Source organism: Megalops cyprinoides, chromosome 24 (assembly GCF_013368585.1).
Source record: "Megalops cyprinoides isolate fMegCyp1 chromosome 24, fMegCyp1.pri, whole genome shotgun sequence".
Lineage (NCBI taxonomy): Eukaryota > Metazoa > Chordata > Actinopteri > Elopiformes > Megalopidae > Megalops > Megalops cyprinoides.
In genome coordinates, this window is record NC_050606.1 from 8615632 (window position 1) to 8634519 (window position 18888).

Sequence of the window (18888 nt, forward strand, 5' to 3'; positions counted from 1 at the left end):
TCAGAAACAGAGCCTTTCTCTAGAGTCATCTAAAACATCAGCATGCAAAGGGCAGTCTGCATTGCAGGTGTCCCTTGCATTAATCAGTGTGGGGGGAAAAAAACCAGAGAGACTGACAGTCACAGCCAGGGAGTGCAGAAATTGCCTTTGAATCTGGGACAGGATGAGAGGGCTAACTCTTTCAGAGTGTTAATAAAAATACCCTCATGTGAAGTGATCATTATCTCCATAAAAATAATGCATGAAACTATATAAACAGAACACAGAATAATGACACCACAGTAAAACAGCTCAAAATCAGTGTTTTGACAACAGGAGCAGGCCTTACTCAGCACTCTGGCTGATTGAAAAGGGAGCTATCCTGTTTGCGCATACTTGTCAGGCATGCACTTGGTGACCACTAAGGGTTTCATCCAGTCACACCAATTACCAAAAATAGCAATCAAGCCTTTCGAAGGCCCCTGAGAGCCAGCGCATGGGGTTCAAACCACTCCATCCACTTGTCTGCTTATTAAGCGTGTTTGAATCGTATAAGCGGCTTCACAAAACCCCGTGGAAAAATTAGGAGGAGACAGGGGGGTGCGGTGGGGCTGCGTGCGTCGCTCTGACCTTCTGGGGGCTTAGTGACGGTGGGCGTGCTGCTCTTGGATTTGGGGGGGACAGGGGACAGCGCGGGGCTGCTGACGGTAGAGGTCGTCAAACCTGCAAAATGAAAAATGGGACCGAGGTCAGAACACAGAGCTCACGAACTGGGATTAACACAGGTGCGCAATATCTCTTAAAGGAGGCATGTGCAGGTATGAGGTAGACAAACATCTGAGATATAGCATTAAGGAAGAGGATGAAAAAGTCTTGAAAGGGCATGAAATTTTGGTACAAAAATGATATTTTCCTCTTTTAATCTTCCAAAATTTACCAAGCGTACATGCCCTTGTGACACTGAGTGACATTAAGTGGAAAAAAATTATATATACAGGTTGTATTATTGTCCCTGTGTTTGCAGACACAGAAAACATGAAAGTAGATTGCAGGTGGCTACACACCAGGGGATGGCTCAGCTCTCTTCAGGGTATTACCAAGACAAAGAGCAGAAGTAAAGATAGCAGTCAGGTTAAGGGGCAGACTATAACAAGTCTAACTACCTCCGAGTTCTGTGCGGCTCCAAAGAGATAATAAGACTGGGAATGACAGGGTGTGAATGGTCTGTGTTATTAAGGTAGTGAGTAATAGGGTGTGAGCCATTATACTGGTGACAGTGAGGAGCCTGTCAGACTGCCATTAAGATCAAGGTGAGAGTGTATGGTTGGAACCATTTGACTGGACAAAATAGGTGAGTGGACTCTACCATCTAAATGGAAGTGGGGGGGGGGGGGGGGTGGCTGGTTAGGGCTCCATAAGACTGGGGGTATAGGGGATGGTTTGGGCAGCTACAGTATGTTAGGGATAAGCCAGGTTAACACCTTCACTGTGTCTGACCGACAGATGGTGCAACGTACAAATTTTACTGCGTCAGTTGAATTGTGGCTGGTTTAATCTGGAATGTTTTGGAGAAAGCGTGTTGGAGTGCAAATCGAAGTGGAATCGAGTGGATTTAAAAATTTGTTTTTCTTTTTTAGAGATCCAGACTGCCTTGAAGGCAGCAGTGTGAGACGGGGGTGTAACAGAATATTGGGGTGAGAACGTAGCATCCCCTGACCTTTCTTGACCATGCGTGCAGCCACGGTGAACTGAGTGGAGTCATTGGCGGCCCCCTTGCCCTTGGCCTTCCAGGCCTCCTCCCTGGTGGTGATCAGCTGCTTCCTCTCCTCGATTGTCATCTGAGCCTCCGTCTCCTCTCCCATTCTCTGGATGGAAAGGTCAGGGGTTACAGGGGACACCTGCACGGGTCTCTCGACAATCTTGACAGAACTGCAAACAACCACGCTAAGGAAACAGGCCCGGAATCAAAGGAAGGTGCGTTTTCCATTTTAGCAAAAGACACTTAGCAGGTCAATCTATTCAACTGTTCAATCAGCTCAGTTATTATTCACGGTGAGCAGGTTTACAGGTGAGAGGCAGGGTGCTTTTCAGGGATTTATAATGGTGAGTTTGAGTGCAACCACAGAGTGCATGAAAAGTGCTAAACTGGTGTCAGAATCCAGTTAAGTCTTTATTTCTGTGACCAACAGTGTACTCAAACAGGTGAACAAAACAAAACCAGAAAAAAAAATCCAAAAGCCACAACATGCTCAAAACCAATCATCCAGGGCTTGTAATCTTCATGGATTAATTCTGCAAGCTGTCTAGACACATTTGTGTCCTTGATGCAACTCTTTGGATGTTTTTTTCATTTTCTCTCCTCAAGACAGTATACTCACAGGCAGACATGTGCTCACACACGCAGGCACACACGCACGCACACGCACGCGTACACACACACACACAAGGTGGAGAGGACATTGCAGTAATTCCCCACTTCACCCGTCAGACAAACCCAAACGTGCCATTTCCATTATCTCCACAAAACATAACATCTTTTTTGCCTTTAAATCAATTCCTTTTCATAGGCTGACTATGTTTGCCTTTACAGTCAAGGATTGTATGGAATTTTGTTCTCAATATCTGTCCCACTTTATACAATTTAAAGGCAATTTACTTGGGCAAGCATCTCTAAGCAAAGTATAAGCAGGTGCAATTTTAGAAATACCCAAACAGTACCAAGACTGGTGTTGTTAGGGTCCATCTCCCCTGTGATCAATCCATTAAATCAAGCAACACAATAAGTCAATAAGTAATGCTTCACTAGAGAACAAGGAGGAGTAATTAGGTATCATTATCCATTGCAGGGCAAGGAGATTTTCACAAAGAGTTTAGATGAGATGTCAGGAATGTGTTAATGCTTTAATAGGGTAAGGCCTTCTCACCAGTGTGCATACATATCTATGCATGCACATATCGGTTAGCCCCTGCATCACGTTGCATGCAGTTGTTAAGCATGGGGGTCTGTTGCACAGAGACCCCAAAAGCAGATTGCATCAGAGACAGCCAGACACGGCCAGAGCAGGCAGCTGACCAAGCCAAACCTGGCGGTCCATGCGTGTTCTCACCTGGTTATAAGGGTCAACATACTGACATTTATGGCCAATGGGAGGAGGTGGAGAGTAAGTGGAAGCAAAGACAGGTTCCTACAGAAAGCAAAGCCCGACGGGACAGACGGACGGACAGACACACAGGCAGGAGCGGAGAGAGCTAGAATTAGAGGGGTTGATGGAGAGGAGAGGGGTGGAGAAGACACACACACACACACACACACACACATACACAGAGTAGACTGAAATCCCAAATTCTTTCAATGGAAGCCTAACACTGAGAATGCTTGTCGCATTCACTGAATGGCAACTTTTCCTAAAGGTTATGAAGGATAAGATCTGCCCCAGCGTGGCACACATCCACACACCCCAATAAGATAACCATGAAGGCATGCTGTTAATCTGCTTAATGTCAGTGATGAGTGTGGGTCAGTTTGGCTGTGTGCACTAGGGTTGGGACCTAGTCTTTAAAATAAGTCACATTAATGCCATAAATCAAAATCCAAGCAATTCCACAAGTTATTTTTTACAGCACTTTCAGTTTGATGTCCAGTACACAAGTCAATTTGGTAGCTCGCAACCTATTTAGATAAAGACTCGATTAGCAAGCTAGGAAATTACTTGCAAAGAACGTTAAAACCTCAAGTAGGGCCTTGTATAAATTAGCCTGCTAACTTGCCCAATGCTTTAACTTCAATAGCTACCTGCTTTAAAACAGCTGCACACATCTACCTGGCCAACTAGGAGCATGGGGCATGAAAATGAATTTGGTAACAAGTTACAATCTTCTCTTTTCTCAGGAGTGGTTTAGCCAAGTCAGCCATGGTTCTGTTTAAAATCCACAACATTTTGGCCCTTCCCGTTTTTCTCCTAATGTGATCCACCAGCTCCATTATCACTGCCCTGCTGTGTACTACGTCAGAATTTCAGGTACACAGTAAACAGGAAGGACAAGCAGTGGCATTCAACAGGACAGGTGCAACCCATATTCGCATAAGCAAAGACAGGAAGGGCACAGTCTAGAAATACACCCATGCTAAAAGATTCATACTAAATATATATTTTGGTTTTAAATGACAAATAATACCATCAGCCTTAATATATACCAGTGTTCCACTAGAAGTAGAAGGGATTTACAAATCTGTGGGGGCCATGTGATTTGGGTGTGTATATGGCACATCTCACTTTGCCTGGAAATCTTATTCAAGTACTTGTGGCTCGGTCCAGAAAACTGGTCAGAAACTTGTAAACTTGTAACTGCGAAGTGACGATTTCAGAGAATAGGCCAAGATGGTATTTGAAGTTTTTTTAAAAAATCAAAGCAATCAAAGCAAAAGTATTATGTCACACAAATCTGGCCTCCTCTAAAGGTTACAGTTTCTTTCTCAAAAAAAAAAAGAAAAAGGCACCACAAATGTCACAGCCCATGTGAGCTGTGCAATTAGCACACAGTCTGAGCTTACCCAGAGCTGATCAGACACAGCATTGTCATCAATTATCACCCCTTCCTCCTACAAGTTGAAACAAATGGGACATGTTGCACGGTGGGGTTAAGAGTCAGAAGCCACCATAACTCCCACTGCCTCAAAAGGAGATGGAATGCTCTCAGCTTTCCCTCATTTGGGCCATACCACTTTCGAGTGATAGGCAGGGGGGGAGCTGATTTCAACAGCATTAGGAACGGGCTGCACAACACACACATCCATTGTCTGAATATATGAATGAACAGCTAAGCAGCATGGTTCAGTGATAATAACAGTGCATATTCTACACAATGATTCCAAATGATGATTACATTTGTAATGTGGGCAGACAGTTTTGCTTTCAAAAGGGCTCTTTCTACACAAGAGTGCTGATTCATACAGTACAATCAAATGAAGAACCCATTAATATTCACGTTAAATATTTACTTCATTACTCTTGTCATATCCTAACACAATTCACATGTAAAATATGATTTTAAACAAGGGACAGGAGTTACATGCCTGTTACATGACAATGAAGCATTATATGAGGTAGTAGTCAAAGACAAGAAAAATGTAAGAAAAAAAGCTACTATAAAATGAGGTGCAAACAAGTATCTGCATGACACCAAGACACAGAATTCAATTAGTGATTATGTTCTCACAGCAGTAAATGACATCCTGGAACACTGTGCTTGGCGTTGATTGGTTGATGCGAGTTGGTCTTGTAACGGCAGGATTACCTTTTTCTTGTAGCTCTGCTCTACCTCCCACAGCTGGGTGTGCCCCTCGTTCACAGCCACCTTCACCACTTCCTGTTTCTTATTGATCCGGTTCTTCCAGTCTTCCTCCCCGCTCTTCCTCAGCAGGGCCAGTCTGAGAGGAGGACACAGGCATCTCAGTGAGCCGTTACTCAGCACTCAGTGTTCACCCCCACCACTACCGCTGCCATCATCATCACCACCATCATCATTATCACCATCACCAGCAGCAGCACCATCTCCACCAGCAGCACATTCTTCAGAGTACCTTGAACGGTCAATGTGAATGGTCACCAACGTGTCCAACAATTCACTGTGTTTATCGCCATTGGAACATGCACAAATCACCAAATAATCCTAATTATCAATGCCATGAATCAGTTTAATAGCTGAACCATACACACACACACACACAGCTTTCTTAACTGTGTGGATGAGTAACACTTTACCGCTTCAAAGGTTTCACCATCCAAAGCACTGTCCAAACCACTGCAGTGGGATATGTACGACTCCACAACAATAACAGTCATTTATGTAATCTCCATCCACCGTTGAGGTCACGTCAAGGTAGACTAACTCCAGGAGCTATGATGACACTAGGTTAGAGACACACAACGGCACATCCCCCAAACTGACCAATCAGCCAAATCTCTCCCGCTTCAGTGCTCCAGGGCAGTGCTGATAGAGTACACGCAGAAATGCCACTTCCATTCCAGTGAGTGAGAATCGAGTGAACATCTGCTCACAAGCGGAGCCCTGGCTCAGCTGTTCTGGGGGACTGTGCTTTCACCCAGCTGAGTCCCAGAGCGCAGGAGACATGGGGCATGGCAGAACAACCCACAGCGTCTCACACTGCTCAGTGCACACTAAACAAACACGAGATATGACAGGATCCTATTAGTGTGCCTCGGTGCCATGTTACTGCTGTACAGGACACTTTTTCGAGGTCCAACATTTACACATTTTTCCCCCACGGGTCAAAAAACAGCCTCAGTTGATAAGAGCTTACAACTGGCTGGCATGGATCAGGGCTTTTATCATTTTGCATTGGTCACTGGCCCCAGTTCAGCATTTTTTGTAGCGTGAAAGTAATTTTTTTTTTCGTCTCTGCACACAAAACAAACCTTACAGGAGCAGATGAGATTGAGTAGTACCTTCATGAAGCATTTGACATTTCACACAGCTCTTCATGGCTGTGGATTCAGTACTGCTGCTGTCCTAGGTGCCTGAGATGACAGACCTGCAGCAATGAATGACTGAGTGCCTAAACTGCCTGTCAATTACAGGGAAGGGGGCTCAAAAGAAGCTTCATTTCCTCAATCAGCTGGAGTCAAACCAAACACAGAAACAAGGTCACATATGCAATCCTGCCACCCAGACACCTCCTCTCTGACTGGATTAACACACCAGAATAAACTTAATATTCCTGAGGAAAAAACAAGGTCATTTCAGCTCTCTGATGATGCCAAAAGCAGGAACATTGAAGTGATCTATATTTACACAATCCCAGAAAAATATCACATGTGCTCCAGGAAGGATTCTGAGGCGTGCCATTAAGGGCCATTTGAGATTTACCCACCGCTGCGAAAGGTGTTACTTCAAGAGCTTGTCCATGACACGAAGAGGCACCGTGCATCCTCATGGGAACGCCCGATTTCAACATGAGTCCGGAGTGTGACCGCTTCGCGACAGATTCCAGAGCAACATTCTTTGAAAAACAGGACATGGGGGGGAAAGGGATGGCAGCCGTTTCCCCAACCCCTCCCCACGCACAAAGCAGTGGGGTACACGTGACAACACCCCTGTCCGAAACATGCCTGTGTCGTGTGCGGCGTTTGCATCCTGTAACGGTGATAAGGACCTCGACATTCTATTGGACAGGACTACCGAACACACAGACACACACAAATCCAAAACATTAATCAACAATCAACCTAAAAGTATCTTTTTCCACGGGAAAACAATCAAGCTTTTAGTGAAGGAGGACTACGATGTGACTGAAAAAACCGCCAATTACACAGATGAGACTAAAATACACTATGTTTCTTCCGATAAAAGAGGGGCAATTTTCTGTGGACAGCCTGAACGCCTGAGTAAGACCCCAGGTTTCTACAGTATGGGCCTGCATCTGCATTGAACCTCCCAGAGATGTCTGCATGAAAATCAGATATGAGATATATGACCATGAATACACCAGAGAGTTATATATTATTGCCCTCCATGAAACGCAGCATCTGACAGAGGAACATCTTGTATATTCCAATGTTGTATGTATGGATGAATAAACGCAGGGAACCTACAGGTTGATTTAATATACCAGCAGCAGGGAGACAACCCAATTTCCTCCAGGCATTAAAGGGAATGAGGTTAGAGCGCTCGACGCCTTGAGCACTCAGGGGCGAATCACAGCACCGCGGCCAAAAATAAATTCCCTTCCCGCATGTCAAAAGCCCGGCTGCAACCTACATTCCACAATGAGAATCAAGGTGAGTCCTGCTGCTTCGCATACAATCAGCAGATACAATCTACCCCCACCATCAACACCCCTCTAAAAACCACCACCAACCCCCCTCTACAGGTATCTTCTGTCCCCAACAGCCAATCCAGGATTATTTTACCTAACATTAATCCAAACCCGAAGCACTGAGGAAGAAAAGAATAAACCTGATCTAGGGTCAGCGCCTGTGGGAAGAATCTCCTCTCTCACCCCTCCCCATTTAACAATCAGTTATGCTAATGTCATATGCTAAATAATACTTGGGGGAAATAGCAATTAAGGATAATGAGCTAGAGCTACATTCTGAAAGCATCATAATAATTAAAAAAAAAAAAAAAAAAAAACGCAAGTCTCGGTATCTGCGTTCCAGCAGAATTCTGCAGCTGCGAGGTGTGGTCCGCTGTGCAGAGCGCACCGCTAACACTCCCTGCCTCTGCATTGTTCAATCTCTCCCTGCCCGGCACTGTTTATGAATGGTCCATTCGCACACCTTGGGAGGCAGCGAGGGCGACGGCTTCAGGAGGCTGCTCTCTGGCTCTCGCCCCTGCCGAATCGCGGTCTGAGGGGGCAAAGCGCGGGGGGCTCACCTCTCTTTGATGGACATCTGCCGCGCGGACACGGCGTCAGGGTCCTGTCCGTCCCGGAGATCGGGGTCCCCGCTGGTGTCTCGGGGCTGCGGCATGGCGGGCGGCGTGTGCGGGGTCTGGGAGGTGCTCCTCGACGTCGCCGCAGTCGCTGGGAGAGTGGGCTCCGGCAGCGCTGCCGAGCGGACAGGCACACACACACGCGCGCACGCACACACACACACACACACACACACGCACAGAGGACGGTGTTAGGAGAGCCCCACAGCAATCAATAACTGTCAAGCACCAGCAGCCCCGCTACACCAGGCTGCACGCTGCACTCTGTCTCTCTCTCTCTCACACACACACACACACACACACACGTACTTCACAGGGGAGGGGAAAAGCAGCTGGAGAGATTGCAGAAAATCCTTTGTACTGAGCTGCAGTGAGGCGCTCACAGAATCACTACCCATGCGCACCGTGTCACGCTCACTAACTGTAAGGATTCACTCTGCATGAGCGGGGACACGGGGACAAGCTTTAGATGGCTATTGTGCCTCTCCTCCGCTCCAGCTCCTTTAAAGTAGATTCCACAGCCATTGTGCCCTGCTTGCCTGTGTTGAACGGTTTCCTTGTCTGTTGTGTACTTGCATGCTTATGAGAGTAGAAAAACCTTCAGACGAGAGAGGGTCATTCACAGACTCAGCCTCAAGGGAAAAAAGGCTTTCTGCTGTGTATACTGTCACTGGAAGGAACATGAAAATAAACCAGCTCTACAGGAAATGTACTTAGACCAAACAGGCAATAGATTTTTTATGAAACACGCTATTCTATTGATTTGTGTCCCTTCGTCCTCAATTTCATTTTGATTAATTTTTTAATGCAAGCCCTGAATGGTGACAGTGGCGGCAAAACATTACTTTGTAAAGAGAACAAAGTAAATATATGGAAAAATATGCAAATTAAATTCAGCAAATGCTATCTGAGAGTCTGCACTGAATGCAAGACTTAGTTTCCATGGGGTGGGCCCCAGCCACTGTCGTATAATCTAAGAGTGATAATTAGGGTTGATGCAGATGAGGGAGAGGCAAATACTCCCCTTTGAGTGATCTCGCCTTCCTGCTCCCTACCTGAGATGCCCGCCCTGGATCTGAGGATGATCTCTGTCTGGTGGAGCTCCCGCGAGGACTGCGCCTCCCTCAGGTAGTCCCTGTGCTCACGTCTCTCCTGGAGGACTACGACCTCAGGTTCATGCAGACTGTGTCGGTCGGCTTCGCCCCGCCTGGTTAGGTCGGCATGCCGATCGCCAGCTCTGTCCTGCAGGGGGGCCAGTGGCTGTCGTGTGTCCCTGTCGGGCGAGAGGACCCTCCTCTCCTCTCTCGTCAGCCTTGGCGACTCCTCTCGTCTCCGCCCTGGAGATGCTGACCCGTGAAACGCACCCCTGACCTCGGCTGACCTCTGCTGTTGCTCTGCGAGGGCTGGGGGGCGGAGCTCTTTGGCGGTTGGGAGGCGGGACTCCGGGACAGACAGGGGGTGTGGTTCCATAAAGGGCGGGTAACGTGTCTCCACGGCAGGCGGAGAGCGTGGCTCTGCGGTGGGTGGAGGGTGGGGCTCTGACACAGCCACGCCTCTGATGCTGATGTCAGTGCTCTGGGGCGAGGCTTGCTGCCTGGCGGCGGCCCTGTCGTAGGTCCCTCGCCCGGACAGCTGGGGGCCGCAGATGACGGCCGTCGACTTGCCGAGGTGGACGTCGCCTGCCTGGGCGGTGGAGAGTGTGGTGGCCGTGGCGGACCTGACCACCGTGGCCGACAGCGGCCCTATCCTGCCCCCTCCTCCATTCTGAAGCTGTGGGTTGGAGAGACGAAGAGGCAGAGACAGAGAACAGCACACCGTAAAGCCAGGGACACAGAGCAGACACAGTGGCAACAGACCATGCCAAATATTCAAAGCACACTGACCTACTGCGCGTCCTACTGATCAAGTTCCATCACAACCCATGCAGAGCATCTCTTCAGACATGTAACAATGCACGACTACACTACTGCAGCTGCCAACACAACTACCTATGTCTAAGAGCACAAAGATACAATGTCAACTCGACAGTGGTGCCTCATAAGGACAACTCTGGTTGGAATTTCACGATAAAAAGCAAGTGGTCAGGCCATACAGATTGACAAATTATGCAGTAACAATCATTCCCACAAAGGCATTGCCACTGTTCTCCAAAGCAGATCTGAATGGAAAAAGCAGGTATCACTTTCAGAGCACTTCAAACAATATTCAATTTTAAATATTTGTATAAAGACATTTATGGAGCAATTTAATAAAAAAAATTAAATAAGCAATGTTGTACAGCACTGTGATAATGGAGCAGCCTTTGATCCATCAGTAACTTGGAGACAATGACCAGCCAGTCCCAGAAGAGGACCATATTTTGGTGTTGCTCCATTTCCTATTCAAGTCCACCAGCTTGCCAAGGGAACACTTAGTGAAATGAGAAATTCCACTCAAAGGTTTGTCCTTGTGTCCCTGGCAGACCGGCTCACTGAAAGTGATGCCTTTCACTTTACCATTACCTGACAGAGACGGATCACAGCTCCATCATCAGGCAGAGAGCATTTTCAAGGATTTACACACCCCCGTCCAAACCTGTCACAGCCCTGGGGCCATAATCACAAAGCGCTGACGGTCGTGATCATTCAAGACCGCTCCTGAACGCGACCGCTGCACTCTACCCCTCAGAAAGCGCGTTCTCTCTCCTCCGCAAACCTCCACATTCACACAGTGCTTCAGTCCTTTCAGACAGAAAGCCCCCCATTTTGCATTCATCTGGCATCTTTCAGAGCAGAGGAGACAGCCTCTGCATCAGACACACACCTGCATACTCAATTCCATCTCTGGAGTAAAGAGCTTTGTGCTGTGGCTGTCTAGACGTGTCAGTTCATTTTGTAATGCCTTTAGTGTCCAAAGCAATGCCTCCAAATCATTCTTAGATCACCTCTGGCTTGCGGTAATAAAATCCTTGTGTTAGTTAATCATCTGTATTTGCTCTTCTGGTGCAACCGCCGTTCAGACAGTGGCTGGGAATGCTAATGTGAGCATTTACTTGTTTCAGAGACAATCTAGAAAACACAGGTCTGAAGGGCAGTGTGCAAAGATGTGTTTCATATCTTAGTCTGTTCACAGGAATTTAAGGGAAGCATATAGTTTCCCATAAAAAAATAACTGAAGTGAAATCTGCTTACAAAGGCTAACCATAACCTGTGTGAAGGATGAGCATCACCTTTAGATACATGTTTTTACCAGTGTGATAAGGTGTAGTAAGGTTGGACACAGAGCCACTCGCTAGAGCGTGTGCAACCACCACCACTACGAAGTCAACATGGCTGCCATGAAACCTGTTTCTTTTTTGTCAAATCAATAGCAATAATTTTGCACAGTCAAACCCAGCCTTAGCGTTTTAAGTGATCCAATCAACATTCAGACAGACAGACAGACACATGGAAGATCACATAACCTATAGCTCCACCTGGCGTTGGAGGAGTGAGAGATAAAATGGCATTTCCAGTGAATAGCACTTTGACCCATTACAGGACATACAGGAATGCGGTTAGGGTACTGAATAGAATACACGTGTATGGAGAAGCTGCCGTCTTGACAGCTTCCAGTCTGTAACCTGACTTTCTTCGACTGAGACACAGAATGGCTCAAACTGCTACGCGCTGCGAATGCCATTTCCTGGGGCAGACTTCAGTATGCAGCAAGCCTGGGTGCACAGATACCCAATGCAAAGCAGCATTCAGTGGGGTCTCCTTACTTGCTCACTGTTAAGGTCTCCCTGCGGCTGGTCTACAGTGCCGTTTGTCAACTGGGTAGGACCTGCTGGTACTACTTCCTGTACCAGAGATAGGCTGCGTTTCACTTACAATCTACAATCCTCCGACAGCACCGGTATCATGAGGCGTATCAAGTAAGCACCCCTCAACCTCAATTTTTTTTCCCCCCTCAGAGGCGCTGCTTCACTTTGTGTTAACTTAAAAGAGCTAATAAGAATATTTTTAGGTACCTATAGTATTTCAATGGGGGAGAAACATTTGTGATTAAATACTAGGTTTAAGTTGATACATTTAAAGGCTATTTTCTAGCATTGTGCTTTCCAGAGAAACACTTCTGTATGTGTGCCATTTCAAACATTTTCCCAAAAAAATTAAAGGTAAATGCCTGTGCCTTTAAGGAGTTCAAATTTTGGAATGTGAACTAGTGAAGAAAATGAATGTGGAAAAAGTTGTTTAATGGAATTAATGGAAAAAATAGTGTTTACCTTTCCCTTCTCTGTCTGGATAAGAGATAGCTGGATAAGAGCATCTGCTAAATGAATGTAATGTAATGGAATGAAATCCTGACAGCTATTCTGCCAGTTCCTAAATTTCCAAGCTAAAATCCACTACCTAAATATACTGATATGTGATGTGTCTTACGGGTCCTTATGTACATTCACTGGTCAGCAAAACTGTTGTCTCTTCAAAATAAAAAACTTAAGTAAACTTTTGTTGGTCTTAATGTGCGTGTGCGTGTGCGTGTGCGTGTGCGTGTGCGTGTGCGTGTGTATTGGGGGGATCTAACATGGAACAGGCAATTTTGAAATATCACAAGGCCAGGGGCTTTGTGAAGTTCTCTGATCTTGCCTATGGACAAGATTGGGGCACCGGGTCAAGATGTAGAAAACTGCCTGGCTGGCAGAGAGAAAGACAATTCCAGGGCCTCCATACACACCTGCTCCACCTCCCCCAGGGTTATGGGCTGGGTCTGGAAGCGGGCGTTAGCTCGGCGCTGCCGGATGTCGGTCCTGGTGCCGTCTGACGCCCGCAAGGCGGGCTGGGAGAGCCGGTTGAAGAGCGCCATCTTTTCAGCCAGGCTGAGAGTGGATAGGTCGGGTTCCTCCGGGCCCTCCACGGTCGGCGCGGTCCCAGACGAGCGGTTCTCCTCCACCTCCTTCGCCTGATGGGACTCCCGGGCCGCCGAGCCGTGCTGAGAGGAGGCCTGCAGACTGTGGGAGGGGCCAGGAGAGCAGCATCACCCAATGAAAACAGACCGCAGACGTTCACTAAGGACATGCTGCATTCCAGTACTACCCACGATACACAGGTGGAAATGTATAGAGCTGTATTAAGGTAGACAGTACGTTTCAGCCTTCACATTATCTTGGGATTAGACACTGGGCAAGCTTATAAAAATGACACAATACAGCACTTTCAAAGACATGCAGGTCCCAGCATGCCTGAAAGGAAAACAGATGCACTGCCTTTTTGCATCACACAAACACTCGAAAAATGCACAGGTTGTCAATTAACTCAAAAGAAATCTCTTGCTAAATTCAAAACACAAAACCTAAATCACCTCTAAAATAATAGAAGTAAAATGGCCTTTCAAGGTTTTTAATCTTGTGGCTAGTTTGAATAAACAGACTTTATATTTTCTGCCTTCCCTTGAGCATTAATCTCTGTAGTGTTGGTGTTCTGCAGATGTGACTGTCTGACCATGCATGTGATAGCACCGCATGACACTCAAAACATTTAACAACATTAGTCAGAAGTTACAACCATTAGCCTCAGAAGTGGTTTTTGGCTCTCAAGTGGGCGTTATAAAAACCTGACACTGCTGTTGTGCACTGTGCTACAATTTCACACATTAAGCAGCAGCCTCATTAAGGCTCTGACTAACGAGGTTTGGAGGCAGTCGAGACGTCTCGTTTTTCAGGGCGACCCTGCTGCTCCGAGCAAAACCCGGGGCTAACGGTAGTTGAACGGCTTCAGTTTCAGCCCACTTCAGGTTTGGAGTTTTAGGTTTATGAGCTCGGTCTCTCAGCGAACGCGGCAGGCAAACTGCGTGTGAGTTTACCCTCAGGCTGACACGTGAACCTCGAGTGCTTTAGCAGGTCCCACCTTTGACATTTAACAGCCTCTCCATTAAATGCGCAATGCTGTCAGCCAGCAAAACTTTCCTATTAAAGCTCTGGGCTATGGGGAAACTGAAAAGCCATTTCAAGCAATAGTAAAAACTTAGAACAATGGCTGTCACTGAAGTGAATTTGAAGCATACTGTTTATGCAGATTAATGAAAAATAAGTGGCATGTACGTATCGAACAAGCATAGCACTGAAATCAGAGTGCACACCTTTTCCTCAGACAGCAGAGGGTACTGTTGAGCCAAAAACTGCCCCTAAGCTTACATGGAAATGTCATAAACCAAAATCCATCTATCCATATTACTGTGCAGGACAGGTGAACAGGGTAATATTAAAGCAAACTTACAGCACCTCTGAACATATGTGACTGCACGCATGATTTAGGGGCACATTCGCAAAATTGCCATTTTTGTTTTATCACAAGATAATAAAGTACAGATTCAGAGCTACAAAATGAAGCATCACTTGCCAAGATTTACCAAATATTTTGGCCGTAATGCTCAATAGAACATCATGACTCTGCAAACCACACTTCTGAGAAATCAGCCCTTATTACATCCTCTAAGCACTTAGAGATCTAGGGAAACTAGAAATCCGCTCGGCAACAGAAGAGCCATGAAGACTGCAGTGCACAGGAAACGGGAAACAGGAAGCGGTCATGCAGACGTATGGGTTAGTCAGAGTCAGGCCGGCCTCTCGTGCTCATGCGCATACTTGTATCCCGGTACCTGAAGTGTGTCATTGTGCTGCTGACTACAGTGGGGCTAGGGACGCGCGCTACAGTGGGGTACACCGTCACCGTGTGGGACGAGGGGGCGGGGACACTTCACAAGGACAGAGACAGGGCACAGAGTGTCACATGACAAAGGAAGAGGAAAGGTCAGTACCACTGGGTCATTTCGGGACGGCTCAAGTTTAAAAGTGGCATATAAAGTACATCCGAGTACAAACAAAAACAATTAGCAAGTAAGTGTGCCACAGTATGGATATAAATACTAACCGTACCAAGCCCCCGTGGTCAGTCGAAGTTAACTGGTTTATAGCCTTCCCTATAGAATGCTATGCAATATGGAGCGCAGTATATGATTGCTTTGATCCTGGACCACTGGTTTGGCTCAGGCTACACACGCCTAACAAAGTTTGACAGGAGTGACCAGGCAGCTACTCTGATCGACTCTCATCACAGGCATTTCTCAACTGATGAAAAATGCCCCCCCCACCACCACCACCTTTGAATTAATTTGTGGTCACTGCATAATGAATAGTAAAAATAAAAGGAAAAACCCTTTTGAGTAGGTGTGTTCAACCTTCAACCTTCAGCTGGTTCAACTGGTATTGTACACTGGATAACTTAGTCGGGTTTCAGCTCGGCAAGTCTGAGGGACCAAAATCTGTAACCTGGCCTCTCCACCTCCCACCCCCACTTCCCACCCCCACCCTGACAGCGGTGTCTGAGAGACTGACGTACGTGGCGGCGATGACCACCTCCTCGCTGGTGACCGGCTGGGTGCGGGCGCGGTCCTGAACCCGCCTCAGCCGCCTCTCCACGGCCGCGTTGCGGGACCGGGGCTTGGGCACACCGCCCTCGGTGGTCCTCTCCAGCTCCTGAAGGAGGGGCGGGGAGACACAGCACAAATCAGCACCGAGTCGCGCGAACAGGCAGGCTAGGCTAACAGAACTCAGCGGGAGGTGAGGGGGGCCCGTGTCCGACAGTACTGCGTCTACTGGCTGAACATGAGGCCTATAACATATTGCATATTTTCAGCATTTACTGTAAATGCATGCAAACCCTTGACCTTTCAAATGGCTGTGCCTCTAAAGTAGAGTTTCCCCATCCTCGTTTCACAGGTTACCAGAACACTAAGTACACCCTGCTAAATCTGATATACTGAAACCTACTGAGTGACAACCTTCTACTTAAGGAGAGGAACAGAATGGTGACCCACTTCCAATTGTCAATATTCTCAATACTCAGTAAATTTAGTAATGTCAAACATCAAATATTATTATATATCAATACATCTCTTATATAACAACTCAATAAGTGGGCATTAAAACATAAGACCCTTTAGAATAATACTTCCCAGGCACTAGAAACATCACTTTTTATCAACCTAATATTATTCTGCAGAACAAACTAATTTTAAAATTCTGAAAACCAAGTTAAAACATAGAAAGGTTGGTGGGGGAACGGTTTTGTTTCTAATGTTCATCTTAGTCAGAACGACTTTTAAGATTCATCTGATCTAAGTTCCGACTAATAAACTGCATTCTTTCACGGGGTACCAGGACCACGCAAGTGCACATCATATGTTTAAAGGGATGTGCTGGAATTTGAGTGGAAGGTGAAAAGGGGGTGAACACTGTGGAAAAAAGAGGGGGTTAGGAATGCGAGTCACAGCAGCGGCAGTGCTTCCCCACAGCCCTGACGGCACGCTTGCAGAGCACTCTCCCTGTACTGCTCAGAGTGAGTCAGGAAGCAGGAATGCAGAGATGGGGGGAGCGTATGACAGACAGCTCCGCTGGCACAGTGCTTCAAGTGTAGCCTGTGTGGAAACGTGGGGAGTGTAAGGGACAGCTTTATTCTCGTAGTACTTCAGGTGTGCTGCAAAGGTTCTTGTGGAGACAGGGGGTGCGTAACAGACAGTCCTACTGGCGTAGCGCAACAGATGTGCTGCAAAGGCTCGTGCGGATAAGGGAAAATGCAGGACAAGCCTGGTACCCGGAAGAGGGACCTCTTGGCCGCCACGCTGAGCTTGGCTCTCTCATCCAGTTTCTCCTCATCCACTGCAAAGGAAGATGAAAAAAATATATATATAACCATCACTGGTGCAGAAGGATGACAGAGCACACTCTCTCACCAAAGAAATGACACAAAACAAAAAAATTAAACACATTAAATGGAGTGCAAAGACTCGAATCCAACATGGAAATTCCTGAAATAAAAAACAGTCAAAGCCTCAAGTGTCACGGAACAATCTGGATAGAATCCGCGGGGTAAGTAATGCCACATGGCCCATTCTAGTCTGCTTCCTTTCCCTTCAACATGTGGCGCTCTGTTAAAGCCAGCTACGTGATACCATCAAAGGCAGCGTTATCATCCCAGCTGCCCTCGGCTTTCAGTCCCTCACAAAGGGGAGGCGTGTCAACATCAGTACAACTCAATAAATTTAACTTAGAACTGAGACCTAGGAACTAAGTGGTGGCACTAATGGCATGTCAGAGTAAACAACTCCATTTAACCTGCATTTTCCTCGTTGTGTAGAATTACGTTGCTGATTTTGCTGTACGATTTTTCCAGAAATGATAGTTTGCAGTCTGTTAAGGAAATCGTGGAAGGGTTGCCAGATTCAGCATGGAATGGAGCCGATACTTGCCTTCAGTGTTTTGTAGTTCTGTGGGACTCAAGCAGGACCTGGTGTGCAAAAAAAAAAAAAAAAACACACAAAGTCATCATCACTGGATTACAAGGGAGACAGAAAACAGTATTTGGACTATTACACCGCAGGTGAAAAGCTTCAGTTAGATGACGTCAGCAGCAGCACAGGTTACAGCGTTGACAGAAGTTGTGTCTTTGGGTAAGGTAGACCAGCACAAAGAGTTAAACAATGATATTAGAGCGGATTTTCTTCCCAAACAATGTGTCAAAATGAACAGAATCTGATCCAGAATCATTGTTGAGGGTCCAAGCATACATTACCCCCACAGTTATACCCAGACATACGCAAACACACACACACCATTGTGTGCATATACATCCTCACGCCGACACAGGCACAGATTTTCAGAGAGGATCATTGGAAGGACTCTGGTGCAATCAGTCATTTGCTCATATACCAGTTTTCAGTACTGATCAGGGACTGGTTAGAAGCAGCCACCTAAGGTTTACTTTATGTAAACCTCACATTCACTTACAAACCGTGCCGTTTTCTGCAAACAAACAGCCCTCATTAACGTGCAAGCCCCTTAGGAAAAAGGCAGATTCCTGGAAACACTCTTTCCAACGTCATGCATTGGCCACCACTTCCATCTTGGGGGCAGAGCTCTCCGAGCACCTGTCCTGCCTGTAGCCTACCTATCGGTCTCCAGACGCTCTGCAGAGGTGATTGGCTGAGTCCTAAACCTCTCTGAGGTCTTTCTCCCGTCCCCGGGAGTGATATAAAGCCTCGGCCTCCGAGTGCTCCTCTCCCACTCGCCTTTCCCTGCCGATTCACCGTCCAGCTCTCCCTTAGGCTCTCTTTTAGTGCAGGGGGGGAGGAGAGCCGGTCCGCAAAGCCAAGAGGGGGGGAGAAAAAGACAGGACAAGAAAGGGAAAGCGCAGAGATGAACCATTTTGAGAAAAGAGATGCTTTTCAGCTGCAACCCAGTTTTTAAACGGGGCGGTGACACTGCGTGGCATCTGCCACACTCACTCCATGCAAGGACGGATAACACGCGTTAGCTGTACAGAGGTAACAGAGTAACGAGCCCCATGCAGCAGGATTAGGACACAACAGCCCCTTCCCCAGGAAACAGACACTGGCCACTTCCCTCTGAAGGTGTCACACACAGACCAGGCAGAGCTC

General features: G+C 46.9%; 1 protein-coding gene across 1 annotated transcript in view; it reads right to left on the minus strand.

Moving 5' to 3' along the window:
• The window catches only part of LOC118770911 (supervillin-like), a 52347-nt gene that overhangs the window by 17041 nt on the left and 16418 nt on the right, over positions 1-18888 (minus strand). Inside the window, exons 9-22 of the mRNA XM_036518680.1 lie at positions 18399-18560; positions 17701-17738; positions 17046-17110; positions 15792-15928; positions 15052-15147; positions 13132-13405; positions 12176-12253; positions 9489-10203; positions 8377-8551; positions 5275-5407; positions 4532-4579; positions 3087-3164; positions 1697-1844; positions 610-702 (exon numbers count right to left, since the gene is read on the minus strand). Coding sequence (XP_036374573.1) covers positions 610-702; positions 1697-1844; positions 3087-3164; positions 4532-4579; positions 5275-5407; positions 8377-8551; positions 9489-10203; positions 12176-12253; positions 13132-13405; positions 15052-15147; positions 15792-15928; positions 17046-17110; positions 17701-17738; positions 18399-18560 — 2240 coding nt within the window. The remainder of the gene's footprint in view (positions 1-609; positions 703-1696; positions 1845-3086; positions 3165-4531; positions 4580-5274; positions 5408-8376; positions 8552-9488; positions 10204-12175; positions 12254-13131; positions 13406-15051; positions 15148-15791; positions 15929-17045; positions 17111-17700; positions 17739-18398; positions 18561-18888) is intronic.